Consider the following 16793-nt stretch of genomic DNA (forward strand, 5'->3'; position numbering starts at 1 on the left):
TAAAAGTAATGCTTAGAAATGAAAATTCAACTATCTGGAGAATTTATTCACCCAGTATATCTCATTTTCTTACAATGTCATAGAAATATTTTCTCTTTTCCTCCCATAATTCAGGGAAGCAAGCAAAGCATACATGACAGTGAGGTTAAAGGTCAGTATGAAATTACCTCTCTTCTTTATAATAAAGCAACTCCTTTGCAACAGGGCTTTTAGGTGACAGAGTATTCTTAATGAATATATATATTCCTTAGTATATAAATTCATTCTATATATTCATTATATATGTATATATAATATACACACACATACCCACACACATATACATATATACGTACATATGTATATATATTCTTTTTGGAACTAAATGTTGAGGTGCTATAGGATTCAGTAGTCTAAATGGCAGAATTTTCATTATGATGATGCCTTCTTAAATACTAATTCTAGGTTTCAAGAATCCAGAATATTACTGAACTTCTTAGTCTCTAGCCATTTTTCTAAAACTTATACTGCATTTATACACCATTCTGTATGTGTAAGATTTATGAATAAATACCTTGTGTGAGCTGTTATGTATAGTACAGAAGCTTTTGCAATATGATCAAAATAAACTTTTTATATTTTTTCAGTGATCCAGGGTTCAATTTTTTAATGCTTTTTTTTGTCCTTTGCCCTGACCGAAGTTCTCTGAGTTAAAAAAAAAAAAAGAAGAAGAAGAAATAATGTGTTGCTTTTGCTATTTTCTTGTCTGCCTTGCGTTTTACATTTCACAAAAATTTGGAATTCCAAGTATTGCAAATTCCATGATAGCTCTTTTTTTTTTTTTTTTTTTGAGACAGAGTTTTACTCTGTCCCCCAGGCTGGAGTGCAGTAGTGCCATCTCAGCTCACTGCAACCTCTGCCTCCTGGGTTCAAGCAGTTCTCCTGCCTCAGCCTCCCAAGTAGCTGGGATTACAGGCGCCCACCAACACACCTGGCTAATTTTTGTATTTTTAGTAGAGACGGGGTTTCACCATGTTGGCCAGGCTGGTCTCAAACTCCTGACCTCAAGTGATCCACCTGCCTTGGCCTCCTGAAGTGCTGGGATTACAGGTGTGAGCCACCGCGCCTGGCCTCATGATAGTTCATTAATTTCTCGAACAGGTGAACAAACAGATGTCACGGTGGGAGAGCAACAGCCAGTGGACAAAAAACACCCTGAAAATGCCAATTTACCAAAAGCCCAGCCACCTATCCTTGTCACTGCTCATGAGGATGGACACCTCCGCTTGTGGACTCTGGAGGTAATGGAACCCAGCAAGTTTGGGAATAGGAAAGAATGGGAAGGATAAAAAGAATCATTAAAAGAATCTTAGTGCTCTTCCATATGGCATTGAATTCTAATATTTTTTCAACTTTCTAGCCAAATTGCTGATTTTGCAGCCTGTTTATTGATAACGCTACCCAAACTTTACGAGAGAAGGGCTTTGTAACTCAAAAGATCAAATCATCAAAACTGCTAACTTAGCTATTTCAAATCTGTCTCTCTTTGTGGAAGCTCTTCTACTTTTCTATCAAACACATTACAGATAGATACCCACACTGGGATAGATCCCTGCATACAGATAGATACCCGTATTGAGAGAAGAATGTTCCACCGGTCATGCAAGCCTTGCAGTTGGAATTTCTGGGAAGGTCTTCACCTTTGGCACACTGCTTCAGTCTCATCCCTTATGTCCCTAATAGAAGCAGGAAATGTGAATCCGGCATGAAGATTTACTAGAAAGATCTATTGAGCCTGCTTATAATTCTTTTATTTGGGGAGAGGAGGGCATTAGTTGCTTATTTGTTTGTTTGTTTTTTTAAGATGGAGTCTCTCTCTGTCACCCAGGCTGGAGTGCAGTGGCGTGATCTCAGCTCACCGCAACCTCCACCCCTGGGTTCAAGCGATTCTTCTGCCTCAGCCTCCCGAGTAGCTGGGGCTACAGGTGTGTGCCACCACACCCAGCTAATTTTTGTATTTTTAGTGGAGACAGGGTTTCACCATGTTGGCCAGGCTGGTCTCAAACTCCTGACCTCATGATCTGCCAGCCTCGGCCTCCCAAAGTGCTGGGATTACAGGCATGAGCCACTTTCCCCGGCCGAGGGCATTAGTTTTGATGGGTTCATGCATTCAAAATATTCAAATCTTTCTTTTAAATTGAGCTACGAATGCCACTAAATATCTTATTGGATATTAAAATAATAGTAAAGGATATTAATGGTGTATTAGAGTAAAATAATATAAGAACACTGAAATATTGAGTATACAATAAGTTGTTAGTTTACCAAACAGCTGAAAGAAGGTATTGCATCGTATTGAGTGTCCTTCAATATTTTACAAAGAAAAATGTAACTTTCATTTACCAGAAGATTTAAAATGATTTGGGGTGGAATTAAGAGGACAGAAGATGATGAAAGGAAGGATCTTGGGTAGCCTGAAGGTGATGACAATGAAATCCTTAGAAAAGCAGAGGAGGTGACCTCGCTTGTGATCAGTCTCCTTCCTACAGAGAAACTCAGAACACACAACAGTTTTGTGTGGCAGATAATGGGATCCAACAACACAGAACCGCATGGCTTTCTGCCAGATAAAACTCTAAGTCTACCAGTAGATCCTAGCTTATTCGTGAAAACAACCCTGGCTTGAAAATACAAAGTATTCTAATAATAACTTTCCTTGAGATAATCTTGGTGTTAGAACAATGCCCTTTTTTTTCTAATACAGAAATGAAAGAGTAAAAGAAATAGGAGGAGAAGAGATTATGTCGAAGCAGTCTAAGGAAGGGAGTAGCAGATTCAAACTCTTCACAAGCTTTGATGTTGATGATGGTTATTCTCTAAGCAAGAGAATACGTGTAAAAGTCCTTCCCAGTGCTGGCTTATACTGAGTGCTGAAAAACAACCTGTTTGAATTTAAATCTCTTAACAATTCTTTATCTAGCACCAATATGAAAAAATAAATATTTCTGAAAAGGCAAATATTTCTGTTTAAAACAACTGACATACACTTAAAAGTGTGTCTCCCTTCTGAAAAAAGTTTGTTTAAAAAGAAAATATGTCAATGCCTGTTTGAGTTAAATTAAAAAAAAAAAGAAATAAGAAAATATGTAATCGGAAAGAAAGTCTGAGGAATTTCATGAAAAGGGTCATGGGATATGCAAAAACAATCCCAAGTGTAGAACAGTCTATAATACTTAGAGTCTAGATGCTTCTAAATAACAGTTGTCCATACCTTTAGTATATTTAATTTCGAGGAAATAAGTCCCTATGGATAGTTTAAAATTATTTTCCTTACAAACAAGGGAATTGTGGTTCAGTAGTAGAGATAATTCTTGAGATGCATTATTTACATAGAAAAATCAATTTCAATATTAAGATTTCATAAGATTTACTAGCATAGAAAAAGTTTTATTTGCATTATACTTTATTTAGGGAAGACTACTGAAAGATATGCTACCTTTCACAAAACATTCTGCCATTTCTCTGACATCGCTGTATACTGATTCATGTACGAGGATACTACTGGCTGGAAATGTGGGTGAGTCATTACTCTTAGATATTCAGCCACAGGTGTCTTAATAACTTACCATAAAAATGGCTTTAGGAAAAATACATGGTATATGTTGAGAAAAAAGAGAGACTAAGAGGTATGCTCAAGCCTGACAAAGTGTTATAAATTGCCTGCTGAATAAATAGAATAAATGAGTGTCAGGAGAACCTGTTTCATTCCTAGCTCTTCATTTAGAGTAAGGCATTGCCCTTCTTCTGTCTTTAAAATGGGTATGTGTCTACCCATCTGTGTACCTTACTTTGTTGGAAAAAATACAAAGTTTTACTTGTTCACATTGAAAGTGTATGTTGCATTAATCTTAATTATTAAAGGAAGTCGTGCCATAAATTAGAGAAAAAATGAATGATTTTTTCTCAGTAGGGGACTTTATTTTTTATATTTATTATAATTAACATGGTCAGTCTAACAAAATTCTTTTTTCCATTCTTCCTTTATGCTTCTCTTCTGTCGTTTGAATTAATCCTAAATTTTCTTTGCTTTCCTCTCTCCTATAGTCTGAAAGATTATGTGTGTGTGTGAATGCACATGCATGTGTAAAAACAGTTTTTTTATTTTACTAGTGTTTATCTTCAAGTTTTTCAAAACAATTAGTTAGAATAAAACAGCATATTTTCAGTTAAAACAAAAAGCTCAGCCCCCTTTCACTTTCTCTTTTCTCCATATCTACCCCTTTGCTTATTGTGGTTTTGCTAATGCAACTGTAAGATTTGCATCTAGATTAAATCTGCTTAAATGCTTACATTTCAAATTTACTTAATTTTCATACTTAAGTTTTCATATTCTCTTTTATAAACATTTTTCTCATTTCTAAATTTGTTTTAATTTTTTTTCTTTTTTTAATTTGAGACAGAGTCTATCCCTGTTGCCCAGGCTGGAGTGCAGTAGTGCAATCCTGGCTCACTGCAACCTCTGCCTCCCAGGTTCAAGCAATTCTCCTGCCTCAGCCTCCTGAGTAGCTGGGACTACAGGCATGCACCACCACGCCCAGCTAATTTTTGTATTTTTAGTAGAGATGGGGTTTTGCTATGTTGGCCAGGCTGGTCTTGAACTCCTGACCTCAAGTGATCTGCCCACCTCAGCTTCCCAAAGTGCTGGGATTACAGGCGCCAGCCACCATGCCCAGCCTCAAAATTTATTTTATAAAAAAGTTACAACAAACCATTTCGTACTGTCAATTGAGTCATCTGGACCTTATTGATAATAATTGTCTATATTTGTATATAGCATTATAAATAAATTTACATTTATTTAAGGTTATCCTTGTTTTTCCTGGAGTTTGTTGGTTTTTGTTTGTTTGTTTTTTGCTTACCACCAATCCTTTTACATTCGGATATTCTTATACTTCTGATTTTCGCTTATCTAGCAATCTGTATAATTTATACAGACACTAATTCTTTTTACAGAAAACTTGTAGAGGAAGCTAAGATCAGTCAAATTTTGTTGCTTTCTAAAAATAGCCTGCTTATTCTTGCATTAACTTTGCCTAGTATGTGGCAAGCCTTTTCTGACAAATACAGAGAACTAAAATTTGAAACTACAGAATTCCCAGCACGGACCTCTATTAGGGTTAGTCCTCTCTTTGCCTATGCCTAGAATACTTTACTATCATATAGCCCATTCTCATCCTGAAATTTGTGGTTTCTGCTTGTGATCCAGCAAATAGAGTGGGTTTGGGATCCAATCTGTCCTCATCTGCATTATAACTAAAGTGGACTGCTCCTAGATTCTATTAGGCTTCCTTTTTCTCTGCCTCAGTAGCTGTTAAAAGAACTTCTTTGAGGGCTGCTGTCTATTCACTAGATTAAATCAGACACCCTCAGGCATCATTACATCATTAGTTGTCGCCTTTAAAAAAAAAAAGAGAGAGACAAGGTCTGACTCTGTGGCCCAGGCTGGAGTGCAGTGGTTGCTCATAGCTCACTGTAGTCTCCAACTCCTGGGTGCAAGTGATCCTTCCACCTCAGCCTCCTGAGTAGCTGAGACTACGGGTGTATGCTTTTTTTTTTCCTGTAGAGACAGGTCTTACTTCTTTTTCTATTTTCCTAAAGTAGAAGCTTAGATTGTTGATTTTAGATCTTTCTTCCTTTCTAATATATGCATTGAATGCTATAAGTTTCCATGTGAGCAATGCTCTTGCTGCATACCACAAATTTTGATAAGTTGTAATTTCACCTTTTTTTTTTTTTTTAAATTAAGACAGAGTCTCGCTCTGTTGCCCAGGTTGGAGTGCAGTGGCACAATCTCGGCTCGCCGCAATCTTCGCCTCCCAGGTTCAAGCAATTTTCCCACCTCAGCCTCCCAAGTAGCTGGGATTACAGGCACCTAACACCATGGCCGGCTAATTTTTGTATTTTTAGTAGAGGCAGGGTTTCACCATGTTGGCCAGGCTGGTTTTGAACTCCTGACCTCAGGTGATCCACCCACCTAAGCCTCTCAACGTGCTGGGATTACAGGAATGAGCCACCATGCCTGGCCTCGCCTTTATTTAATACAAAATACTTTTAAATGTCCCTTGAGATTTATTCTTTGACCCAAAGAATTTAGAAATATTCTACCTAATCTCCAAGTACTTTGGGATTTTCCAGTTGTCTTTCTGTTACTGGTTTCTACTTTAATTCCATTGTGGTCTGAAAACATACATTGTATGATATCTCTTAAAGTTGTTCAGGTGCGTTCTGTGGTCCAGAACATGGTCTATCTTGGGGAATGTCTACATGATCTTCAGAAGAATGCGTGTTCTGAATGTGTGCGTATGAAGTAATCTATAGATGTCAATTATGTTCAGTTTATTGATGGTGCCGTTGATTTTAACTATATCCTTAATGATTTTCTGCCTGCTTGGTCTGCCCATTTTTGACAGAGGGGTGTTGAAGTCTCCAACTATAATAATGGATTCATCTATTTCAACTTGCTGTCCTATAAGTATTTTGATATCTGTTATTAGGGACATACACATTAAAGATTTTTATCTTTAGGTAATGCCCTCTGTTTAACCCTGATAAGTTTTATCACTCTGAAGTCTGCTCTGTCTGAAATTAATACAGCTACACTTGCTTTCTTTTGATTAGTGTTAGCGTGGTATATCTTCTTCTATTTCTTTGCTTTTAATCCATGTGTATCTATATTTGAAGTAGGTTTTTTATACACAACATATAGTTGGGTCATGTTATTAAATTCACTTTGACACTCTCTTTGTTTTAATTGGTGTATTTAGATTGTTGGCATCTAAAGTAATTGATTATTGACATAGTTGAATTAGTATCTACCATATTTGTTACTATTCTTAATTTGTTGCCCTGGCTCTTTATTCCTGTTTTTGTCTTCCAGTCTTTTTCTGCCTTTGCAATTTTAATTGAGCATTTTGTGTGATTCTATTTTCTCTCCTTTCTTAGCATATTTATTATACTTCCTTTTAAACATTTTTTAGTGGTTGCCCTAGAGTTTATAATATATATTCACAATTAGCCTGTGCCTATTGTCAAGTAATATTATGCCACTTTGTATCTTATAATACCGAAGTATTCCTAATGTCTCTTTTTTATCTCCTGTATAATTACTATCATTCATTTCAAGTATTTATGAGTTACAATTATCAAATACATTGTTGCTATCATTATTTTTAACAAACCATTATCTGGTAGATCAATTAACAAAAATAAAGTTTTTATTTTAACTTTTCTTATTCCTTGTCTTATGTTCTTACTTTCTTTATGTAGAGATGAGTATTTTTTAAACCTATATCATTTTTCTTTTTTCCGAACTTCTTTTAACATTTCTTGAAAGGCAGGCCTATTAGTGACAAATTCTCTCAATTTTTGTTTGTCTGAGAAAGTCTTTATTTCTCCTTTACTTTTGAAGGTTAATTTTGCAAAGTACAGAATTCTAGGTTGGTCGCTTTTTTCTCTCAACATGTTAAAATATCTCACTCCACTCTTCATGCTTGCATTGCTTCTGATAAGAAGTTTGATGTCATTCTTATGTTTGTGTTCATTTCTTTTTCTCCATCTGGCTTCTTTCAAGACTCTTTTTTATACCTTTGTTTTCTTGCAGTTTAAATAGTTTAAACGTTGAGGTGTAGTCATTGTTGCTCTTTGATATGTAGTTTTTGTAACTATCATTTAAATTGTAGGCTGAGTATCTCTGTAAGAGTTTGGACTCTGTTTGGTGGTATATTCATTTCCATTACCCTGATCTCTAAAAGAACTCTAAATGGGTGAAGCAATCTCATTAAGACTTATCAAGACAGAAACAAAATAATTTCTACACATAAAAATGAATATGGGCCACGTGTGGAGTAGCCTACGCCTGTAATCCCAGCACTTTAGAAGGCCAAGACGGGTGGATCATCTGAGGTCAGGAGTTCAAGACCAGCCTGTCCAACATGGTGAAACCCCGTCTCTACTAAAAATACAAAAAAAAAATTAGCCAGGCATGAAGGCAGGCACCTGTAATCCCAGCTATTCGGGAGGCTGAGGCAGGAGAATTCCTTGAACCCAGGAGGCAAAGGTTGCAGTGAGCCGAGATCATGCCTTTGTACTCCATTCTGGGCTACAGAGCGAGACTCCATCTCAAATAAATAAATAAATAAATAAATAAATGAATATGAAATTTCTGCTTTCATTTCCGTTGTCTCAGATTCTGTTTTATTCAGCATTATAAATGCCTAAATCAAAATAACTTTTGGATAGTATTGATTTAGATAACATGATATCTAATTAAAGATTCCAATGTTTAAATTTTATACAGAAGGACATGTTATCCTTTGCAATATTAGCTCTTTCCTGGATCCACCTCATGATGAAAAGGTAAGAACTTTAGTTTTCCACTTTAATTTATGAGTCAGCACATATTTATTGAGCATTTCTCTGTGCTAGACACCATAAAGGATAGAAATACAAGACTCTCTGTTGTCAAGGCACACATACTATTGAAATTTGAGCTACATGACAAATAGCAATGGTCTGCTGGTGAAAAGGCATGAAGAAGTGAGTGAAGAAGAGGGAGTGAGTATGCCAGCCACTGGTCACTTTGCATCTTCTTCATGTTTTGACTTATTTGTGAGAATTTATATAGCAACCCAGAGTTAGAAAAAGTTCATAGATTATATACTCCTCCACAGTCAATTTCTATATCTTATTCTTTATAAGCTATTCCATAACCTTCCTTGCAAACCTAGGGCAGAACCATTTAAGAAATTTTTTCTTATTTCTAGTCTAAATTCTCCTTAACATTAAAGCACATTTTATTCTATTTTTTAAAATATTATACCAAGGAACAGCTATTTTAGCATAGCCCTATTTTTCTTTAACACATCAAATCAAAAGCTAAATATTAGCTTAAATAGATACATTTTTTTTGGATCACAAGTATTAACAAGCGGTTTATGTTGATTAGGATTTGATTCCTTGCAGAGTGTCTCAGAATAGTTATTGTTTCAAATATTGTTTCATTTGATTAATGGAGTTTTCTTTTTGTTTCAGAGAATCTATTCTAACCCTTTTAAGGTTTCAGTACTCAACTTTAGTTTGACTATCTCCACCTGCAGAGGGTAAATCAGGGAACAGCTTGCCTAGGAGCACATAGACAGTGATGAAGTCACTGCCAGGGCCGGGGTTCTGATTGCTAATCCAATACGCTTTCCGTATATAATACTTATGCTATCAAACGAAAAACAATAAGGTTCAAACAACTTGGGAAACACAAAGTTTCATTTACCAGTAACTATAAATTGCTTATAATCAAGACATGCTGCAAGCTGAACAAAAACAAACTGTATGCTTGAACCATATATAGGTGAAAAGTTATGTAATTGTTTTATCCTACTGTTGATGATTATTATATTGTATTATTAATTTTAACAGATAAAATATCACTCAAAGCCTACAGTTTTGCAAACGGAATTGCTATAAACTAGCGACCGAGATCTGTCAAAATTTAGAGAAAATCTTCAAAACAAAGTTATAGAATAATATTGAGTTACAATAATAGTAGAAATAATTTTAAAGCATTTTCACAAATTTAAACTAAGAGAATCTTTAGTAACTTATTTTAAATTCTTTCATATTCAACTTCATTTCAACCTTTTCTGTACTCAGACAATGGGATCATGCCATTTGTACATGGCTGCCTATTTATAAATATACAACAGAACCACAGAATCTAGCTATAAAATGCCTCATTATTACATAGATCAACATATACCAATGCTTAAACCAGGTCCGGCTATAGATTACAATTGCAATGAATACCTAATAGGTCAGTCTAGAAAAAAAGGTTAATCGTGTTCTCTCCCAATATTACTGATAAAAAAAGAAGCTCCATAGTATACAGATATTCTAAAAGATAAGATAGTCAAAACCTTTCCACAGAAAGAGAGACCACACATATAGTTACATATACACACATACAGAAAGGGCAGTCTTAGTTTCTAAGTGCAGGTTTCAATTTGTTAAGGAGTCATGAAATCAATTAAATTAGTCGTAACCAGTATTTTTATAAAAATAGAAGAGAATGGAATGCAATGCAGTAGAACAGAATAGATCATATTGATGTACATTTCACATAAGTGAAGTACACTTTTGTGAAACTTGTTTCAGACACACGTGCAAGTATATGTATATATTCAGTGGGTCATGAAGCAAAATGTGTATCTTACTATAAATACAGTCCGTGTTAGAGAATGCCACCCTAAGGCAGAGAAAGAAACCTTGGATGACCAGATATTCTTGAATAGCTTTGAGACAATAAGAAGTAGGCCAGGCATGGTGGCTCACGCCTGTAATCCCAGCACTTTGGGAGGCTGAGGCAGGCAGATCATAAGGTCAAGAGATTGAGACCATCCTGGCCAACATGGTGAAACCCCGTCTCTACTAAAAATACAAAAAAAATTAGCACCTGTAGTCACAGCTACTCGGGAGGCTGAGGCAGGAGAATCACTTGAACTCAGGAGGCAGAGGTTGCAGTGAGCCGAGATCGCACCACTGCACTGCAGCCTAGCAACAGAGCAAGACTCCGTCTCAAAAGAAAAAAAAGAAATAGGAGAGTCCAGATTTTACTTTGGCTCTCTAAAAACAACCAGAGGGAATTGAGTCAGAAGGCCAACAAATTTAGGAGGAATTGTGCCTACCCTTTGTTAAAGCCTAAATGAATAGAAGACTCATAGGAGAGCTCTAAACTGCCAGGACTGTCATCACATTACACTTCTAGGTAAACGACCCAGGACAAAGTAAGGTGTTAGAGTTTATCAATGATAAAGAGGGAATATACTCACAGGGGGTGTGACTGCAGAGCAAGCTCTCCACTTAACAACTCTAGTTCACACAATTTAGGAATGTCTCCCGAGGCCCTAAACTTGAGAACAGCCACACCCTGAAGAAACATAAACAATCAAGCCTCATGATTTTTTTGTTTTCTACTCCTGTGACAGATGATTCATGATGTTTTTGAAAGAGAATAAGCTGAGTTTTATTCTTTTCATTTACTTATAGCATATATCTCCCATCCCACACTCCCCCAAAAAGAACAAAACAGCCAGTTCTATCTCTAGATAAAAATCTGAATATAGGAAAAGTCTTTTTGCCAATCTCCCCTTTAGCTTTTACCTTCCAGCTCTGTTTCCTTCTATTCTTCATTATATTTAGTTTCAGTCCCCCTCCAACCTTCTCCTAAAGCATCTCTTTCCTCTAGTCATCTGCTAATCATCAATCAAATGAATCGCTAATTCTCAGTTACATGATAAATTGCCAGAGACATAAGATACTTCCTCTCCCAGGGAGATGTATGAATTAATAAGTCTTTAAAAACAGGACTTCTGGTACCCCAACAAGCAAGAGAAGAGCTAATTGGAGGCAAAGACTTAATCATCTAGCACAGATGTCTGCATCGTCCACTTATAAGCCTGGCTCAGTGAGAAATGATTTTGTTGAAGATTCCATTTTGACTAGCATATACTTATTCCAAGGAATGTGCCTTGTTGTTGCTATCTAGAAATTCAAGCAGCTGCTTTCCTGGCGTGCTCATTCTTTGGAAATTATTCAAGTAATCTATGTAGAAGAAAAACAAGTGGTACTTACTGCCTCCATCGATGGCTCAGTAAGGTAGGCCAAATGGCATCATACTGTGAATTCAGTACTGTGAGCATGAGAGGTAAAGGATTTTAAGCTAAAGTTGAAGTATATAGTTCAAATGCAATCTTGGTAAACTCATTTAAATAAATAAGTAAATAGATGACACAAAATGACTTTGAAAAGATGGCCACTGATTTGGAGTTCTCTTTCATGACCAAGGAAATGAGATGTCATGTTCATCTATGTTAAAAAGTACCACAAATGCTTTTGATAAAAGTGAAGTTTTTTTTGTAGAATTATTTCAAAGAATTAAGCAAGATAGGTATCTCAGAGAGTTAGATCCAAGTCACAGAGGGGAACTCAGAATCAGAAGTCACAGAAAAGTAATAGAAAAGAGCAACTGATGCTGAGGAAAGTGGGTAAGCTAATTATTTCATTGACACTGTGATGGATTTTGCAAAGCCTATTGTCTTCAGTTACCTAGATAATGCTAAGTACCTATACACACAAAATGCTAAAGACACATACACATATTAAGAGAAAGAAAGGAAATGTCATGGCATTTCTAGAAACAAATTTCTGCATATTGAAATGTCTTAAAATCATGGTAATGAATTATCCCCGTAAAAGAATGAAGTTAGGTAAGATTAAGAGAGGTAGAGGCTTTGAAATATATTAGAGAATTTCAATGTAATCAAAACCAAAAGGAAGGAATATTTTATGCTGCACAAAAGCTGCTGGACTGAAATTCAAGAGAGCCTAGCTAACTGTGTGGGCTTGAGGCTAGAGAGTTAGACAGACCAAAGCCACACAGTGTCCAGGAAGCACTGAAAACAATTTGGATCTTTCCCCTGAAAGAAATAGCCACTGCACAGAATTTTACGTGGGGGAGTAATATGATCCGATTCATATTTTTGGAAGGTAATGGGTGGGGGAATAGACGGCAGGGCCGCAAAAGTGGGAGCAAAGAGATTGGTTTAAAGTCCAGGGTGAGTGTAGTTGCTTGGATTAGAGGAGTGGTAACGGTCTGGAAATAAGTGGTTTAGATTTGATGATAGCTATCCAGGAGGTAAAATCAAGAAGACACGAACTTTAACTCAAAGGGGAGGTAAGTGATAAATGTCAAGAATGACACCTGGTTTATGCAACTAGGTGAATGTTAGAACCACTCATTAAGATACAGGGCTCTAAAAGAGGAAAATGTTTAGCATGTGGATGGATAAAGAGCTTTAGAATGTTGAATTCAAGGTGAATCTTTGGGAGTAAGGTCCTATTTGGAGGCAAAAGGTTAGAGTTACTTCCTCTGTAAGAAAGGACATCTGGGCCGGGTGCAGTGGCTCACACCTGTAATCCCAGCACTTTGGGGGGCCGAGGCGGGTGGATCATGAGGTCAGGGGTTGGAGACCAGCCTGACCAACATGGTGAAACCCTGTCTCTACTAAAAATACAAAAATTAGCCGGGTGTGGTGGCACGTGCCTGTAGTCCCAGCTACTTGGGAGGCTGAGGCGAGAGAATCACTTGAACCTGGGAGGCAGAGACCGTAGTGAGCCGAGATTGCGCCACTGCACTCCAGCCTGGGCGACAGAGCGAGACTCTGTCTCAAAAAAAAAAAAAAAAAAAAAGAAAGGACATTCGCTGCATCTGCTGTTTTATTTGCAGGGAAGAGTAAGAACATTAAATGTCATTATTATAGATGTTTTTAACAACTCAGTCCCTTGGTCTCTGCTCCAGCTTATTTTCAGCTACCTATGGGCAGAAGTGTTCATTTGAGTTCGTAACACACAGACAGAGGTACACACACGGCACAACCACATATGTACATGCCACTGTTGTTGTAAGGTATTCCTTGTCTGTCTTGGTCTGTTCAGACAGCTGTAACAAAATACCTTAGACTGGGTAATTTATAAACAACAGAAATTTATTGCTCACTGTTCTGAAGTCTGGGATGTGCAAGATCAAGGTGCTGGGAGATTCAGTGTCTACCGAGGTCTTGCTCTTTGCTTCATAAATGATGCCCTCTAGCTGTGTCCTTACATGGTGAAAGAGGCAAACAAGCTCCCTCGGGCCTCTTTTTAAAAGACACTAATTCCATTCATGAAGGCTGAGCCCTTGTGACCTAAGCATGTCCCATTTCACATCAATATCACCACTTTGGGGATTAAGTTTCAACATATGAATTTGGCAGGGGGACAAAAACATTCACGCCATAGCAGTGCTCACTCCAGTTATCCTTGGCATGGAGAAATTAATTTTATGATTTCTTATAGTGAAAATCTCCCTACTCAGTTCAAAGTGCTTTGATCTATTAATAGCTACCTCAGAACACAACTGTCTTCATAACCAAGCCATGTCCCTTTGCTAATACTCACTGCCACTCTCTAAAGAGTTAGGCAGTTTCAACATTCTAAATCTTGTTTGTCAAAAAGATGAGGTTTTTAAATATGAAACAAACATAATTGAGGCTGAACTCTGGGATACAGGACAGGTGATCAGTCTGTAGACAAAAGTTCAGGGAGGCAAAGTGTGGCTCAAGGTAGCTAAGGTTCTGTATCTGAGGCCCAGGAAATCAAGCTGGGAAGCAGGATCAGTTATTTGGGAGAGCTCCACGCATAGCAGGGAACACTGAAACAAGAATACTACAATCTCTTCAGTCCTGCCTACAGCAGAATAAATTTAGAATTGTTCCGAAGTTAGCCCCTCACCCTTCTAACTTTTACTATTAAAGGGCTGGTCTATTTCTCTTTGGTAAAGGCTCTGGCCAGGCCATGACATTTTTATAGTGCTGGAGAATTAATACATGGAAGAGATAGAAGATGCTCATGTTAATTCCCCAGGACACTGTCAAGTGGGAGAAGTCCCAGATAGATACCTCTGTTTCTGCTTCCTTCTCAACATCTACCTCTCTGAGGTGGGGGGCTATTCAGACTTTGCAGAATCTACTCTTAGTTTCTTTAGCTTGCTTGCCCTCCTCCTTTTAGGTCATTGCTGCAAGGCTCATGATGATGATTGCCATCATTTGCCACTCTGAGGTCGAAATCAAGAAATAAAAGGAAGATCTTCCAAATACTATTTTATGTTCCCATATGGCCTAGGGCACACACTCCTGCTAATAATACTCTGTATTACTTTAAACCACATGGGCTAGAGGGACCTCTTGGAGTGAGGTGATAGTGAAACAAGGCATATGGATAACGAGTCACATCTCTTGCCATCCTATTTCAGAACTCAGTTGTAAAAATTAGCAGGGTATTTGCACAATAGTAGCAGCTGTGGATGGAGGTTGAGGAGAATTTGATAATAGTGAAAGCAGCATGAGATCTCTCCTCCCTTAAGTTTGGTTGATGCTGATTTGAAAAGTAGCCAGCTGAGATACAGCCCATTCTAAGGCCTAATTCACTGAATACACTGTTAGTCAACAAGTGTTCTGATTAGCTTGAACGGGCAGTGTTATTTTCCCAAAAGAAAATAGAAAGAAAGCAAATGTGGTATACACACAACATGGAATACTAAGCAGCCATAAAAAAGAATGAGATCATGTCTCTTGCAGGGACATGGATGGAGCTAGAGGCCATTACCCTTAGCAACCAAATGCAGTTTTATTATCCTGAAACAACATTTGTTTTCTGGCTTTGACAAATGGGTGTCATAAGTACAGATTCAAACTAAGATTTCCCAAAAAGTTTGCAGACTACAGTCTAACTGATAAAAATGTTGGCTGGTGGCCGGGCGCGGTGGCTCACACCTGTAATCCCAGCACTTTGGGAGGCCGACGTGGGTGGATCACGAGGTCAAGAGATCGAGACCATCCTGGCTAACATGGTGAAACCCCATTTCTACTAAAAATACAAAACATTAGCCGGGCATGTTGGCGGGCGCCTGTAGTCCCAGCTACTCAGGAGGCTGAGGCAGGAGAATGGCGTGAACCCAGGAGGTGGAGCTTGCAGTGAGCCAAGATCGCGCCACTGCACTCCAGCCTGGGCGACAAAGTGAGACTCCTTCTCAAAAAAAAAAAAATTGTTGGCTGGACATGGTGGCTCATGCCTATAATCCCAGCAGTTTGGGAGGCCAAGGTGGACAGATCGCATAAGGTCAGGAGTTCAAGACCAGCCTGGCCAAGGTGGTGAAACCCCATCTCTACTAAAAATACAAGAATTAGCCAAGTATGGTGGCAGGCTTCTGTAATCTCAGCTACTCGGGAAGCTGAGGCAGGAGAATCACTTGAACCCAGGAGGCAGAGGTTGCAGTGAGCCGAGATCATGCCATTGCACTCCAGCCTGGGCGACAAGAGCAAAACTCCATCTCAAAAAAAAAAAATAAAAAGTTTACATTATGATTGGCTCCACAGTATTTAATAGAAAGGGTCTTGAACTCAAGTAAAAAAATCCTTGATGACCAGCGCAAATTTACATAAACGATCTAATGAACAGAATAACTTTGACCGAATTTTCCAGTTACTTTTTCCTCCCTTCCTTTTCCTTCCCTCAGGCTCTGGCATGCCCTCAATGGACATTATTGTGGATATTTTGGACAGCGAAGGCTCTTTGAATTATCACAGACAAGTGATATCATTTTGCCTTGTGATGTTACTGAATATCCCATAGAAATAAAAGAAGAAAGCAAGTTCACAGAGAAGCAAAAATATGAATATCCTCTGATATTTGACCAGGAAAAGTAAGATCATTAGCTCTTCTTTAGATAAGCATACAAGAATCACACGGTTGAGATGCTGTGGCACTGTCCTTGAGATGGAGAATTCAAGGCAAGAGGCCCAGAACTTTTCAATAATTTTGTAATCCAGTGGAAGGGAGATGTACGTAAACAAAGCTATAATTTGTAGTACTTCTAGGAACATCTGATTCTTAAGACAGTAACAGAAGGGCAAATAGGATTTGACCAAAGAAGACCAAAGGTGCAATAACTTGTTAGTGAGGGAAATTTGAGCATGCTTAAAGGCATAGGAGAGGAAGGATAGAGTACAGAATGTGAGAGAGAAGCTATTTCCTGCTTTTACAATCTTCAATCCTGGTTTTAGATGTCCTTTGTCATAATGGAAAAGATCAGTACTCTTGAGTTTTCAATATCAGCGGAGCTCAACCCCAGATGGTGAATGTCAAAACGTCCAGCCTTCAGGGGACCA

General features: G+C 37.8%; 2 protein-coding genes across 9 annotated transcripts in view; one reads left to right on the forward strand and one right to left on the reverse strand.

Moving 5' to 3' along the window:
• WDR64 (WD repeat domain 64) overlaps positions 1-16793 on the forward strand; it is a 160717-nt gene that overhangs the window by 130696 nt on the left and 13228 nt on the right. For 6 of the 8 annotated variants that reach the window (XR_008649761.1, XM_055235196.2, XM_055235195.2 and 3 more), the window contains 6 exons: positions 115-151; positions 1141-1280; positions 3451-3556; positions 8336-8394; positions 11576-11685; positions 16142-16327. Coding sequence is in view for 7 of the 8 variants with exons in the window: in XM_055235196.2 (XP_055091171.1) it covers positions 115-151; positions 1141-1280; positions 3451-3556; positions 8336-8394; positions 11576-11685; positions 16142-16327 (638 nt within the window). In the remaining variant the exon portion in view is untranslated. Of the gene's footprint in view, positions 1-114; positions 152-1140; positions 1281-3450; positions 3557-8335; positions 8395-9069; positions 9295-11575; positions 11686-16141; positions 16328-16793 lie in introns of those variants that run through there. The other 2 variants (XM_063613472.1, XM_055235201.2) reach the window with 2 other exon arrangements.
• Positions 1-16793, reverse strand: part of LOC129458870 (uncharacterized) — a 184557-nt gene that overhangs the window by 105623 nt on the left and 62141 nt on the right. Inside the window, exon 2 of the mRNA XM_063613566.1 lies at positions 1610-1715. Within this exon, the coding sequence (XP_063469636.1) occupies positions 1610-1704 (95 nt within the window). The 5' untranslated portion in view covers positions 1705-1715. The remainder of the gene's footprint in view (positions 1-1609; positions 1716-16793) is intronic.

This window comes from Symphalangus syndactylus, chromosome 19, assembly GCF_028878055.3.
Source record: "Symphalangus syndactylus isolate Jambi chromosome 19, NHGRI_mSymSyn1-v2.1_pri, whole genome shotgun sequence".
Classification (NCBI taxonomy): domain Eukaryota; kingdom Metazoa; phylum Chordata; class Mammalia; order Primates; family Hylobatidae; genus Symphalangus; species Symphalangus syndactylus.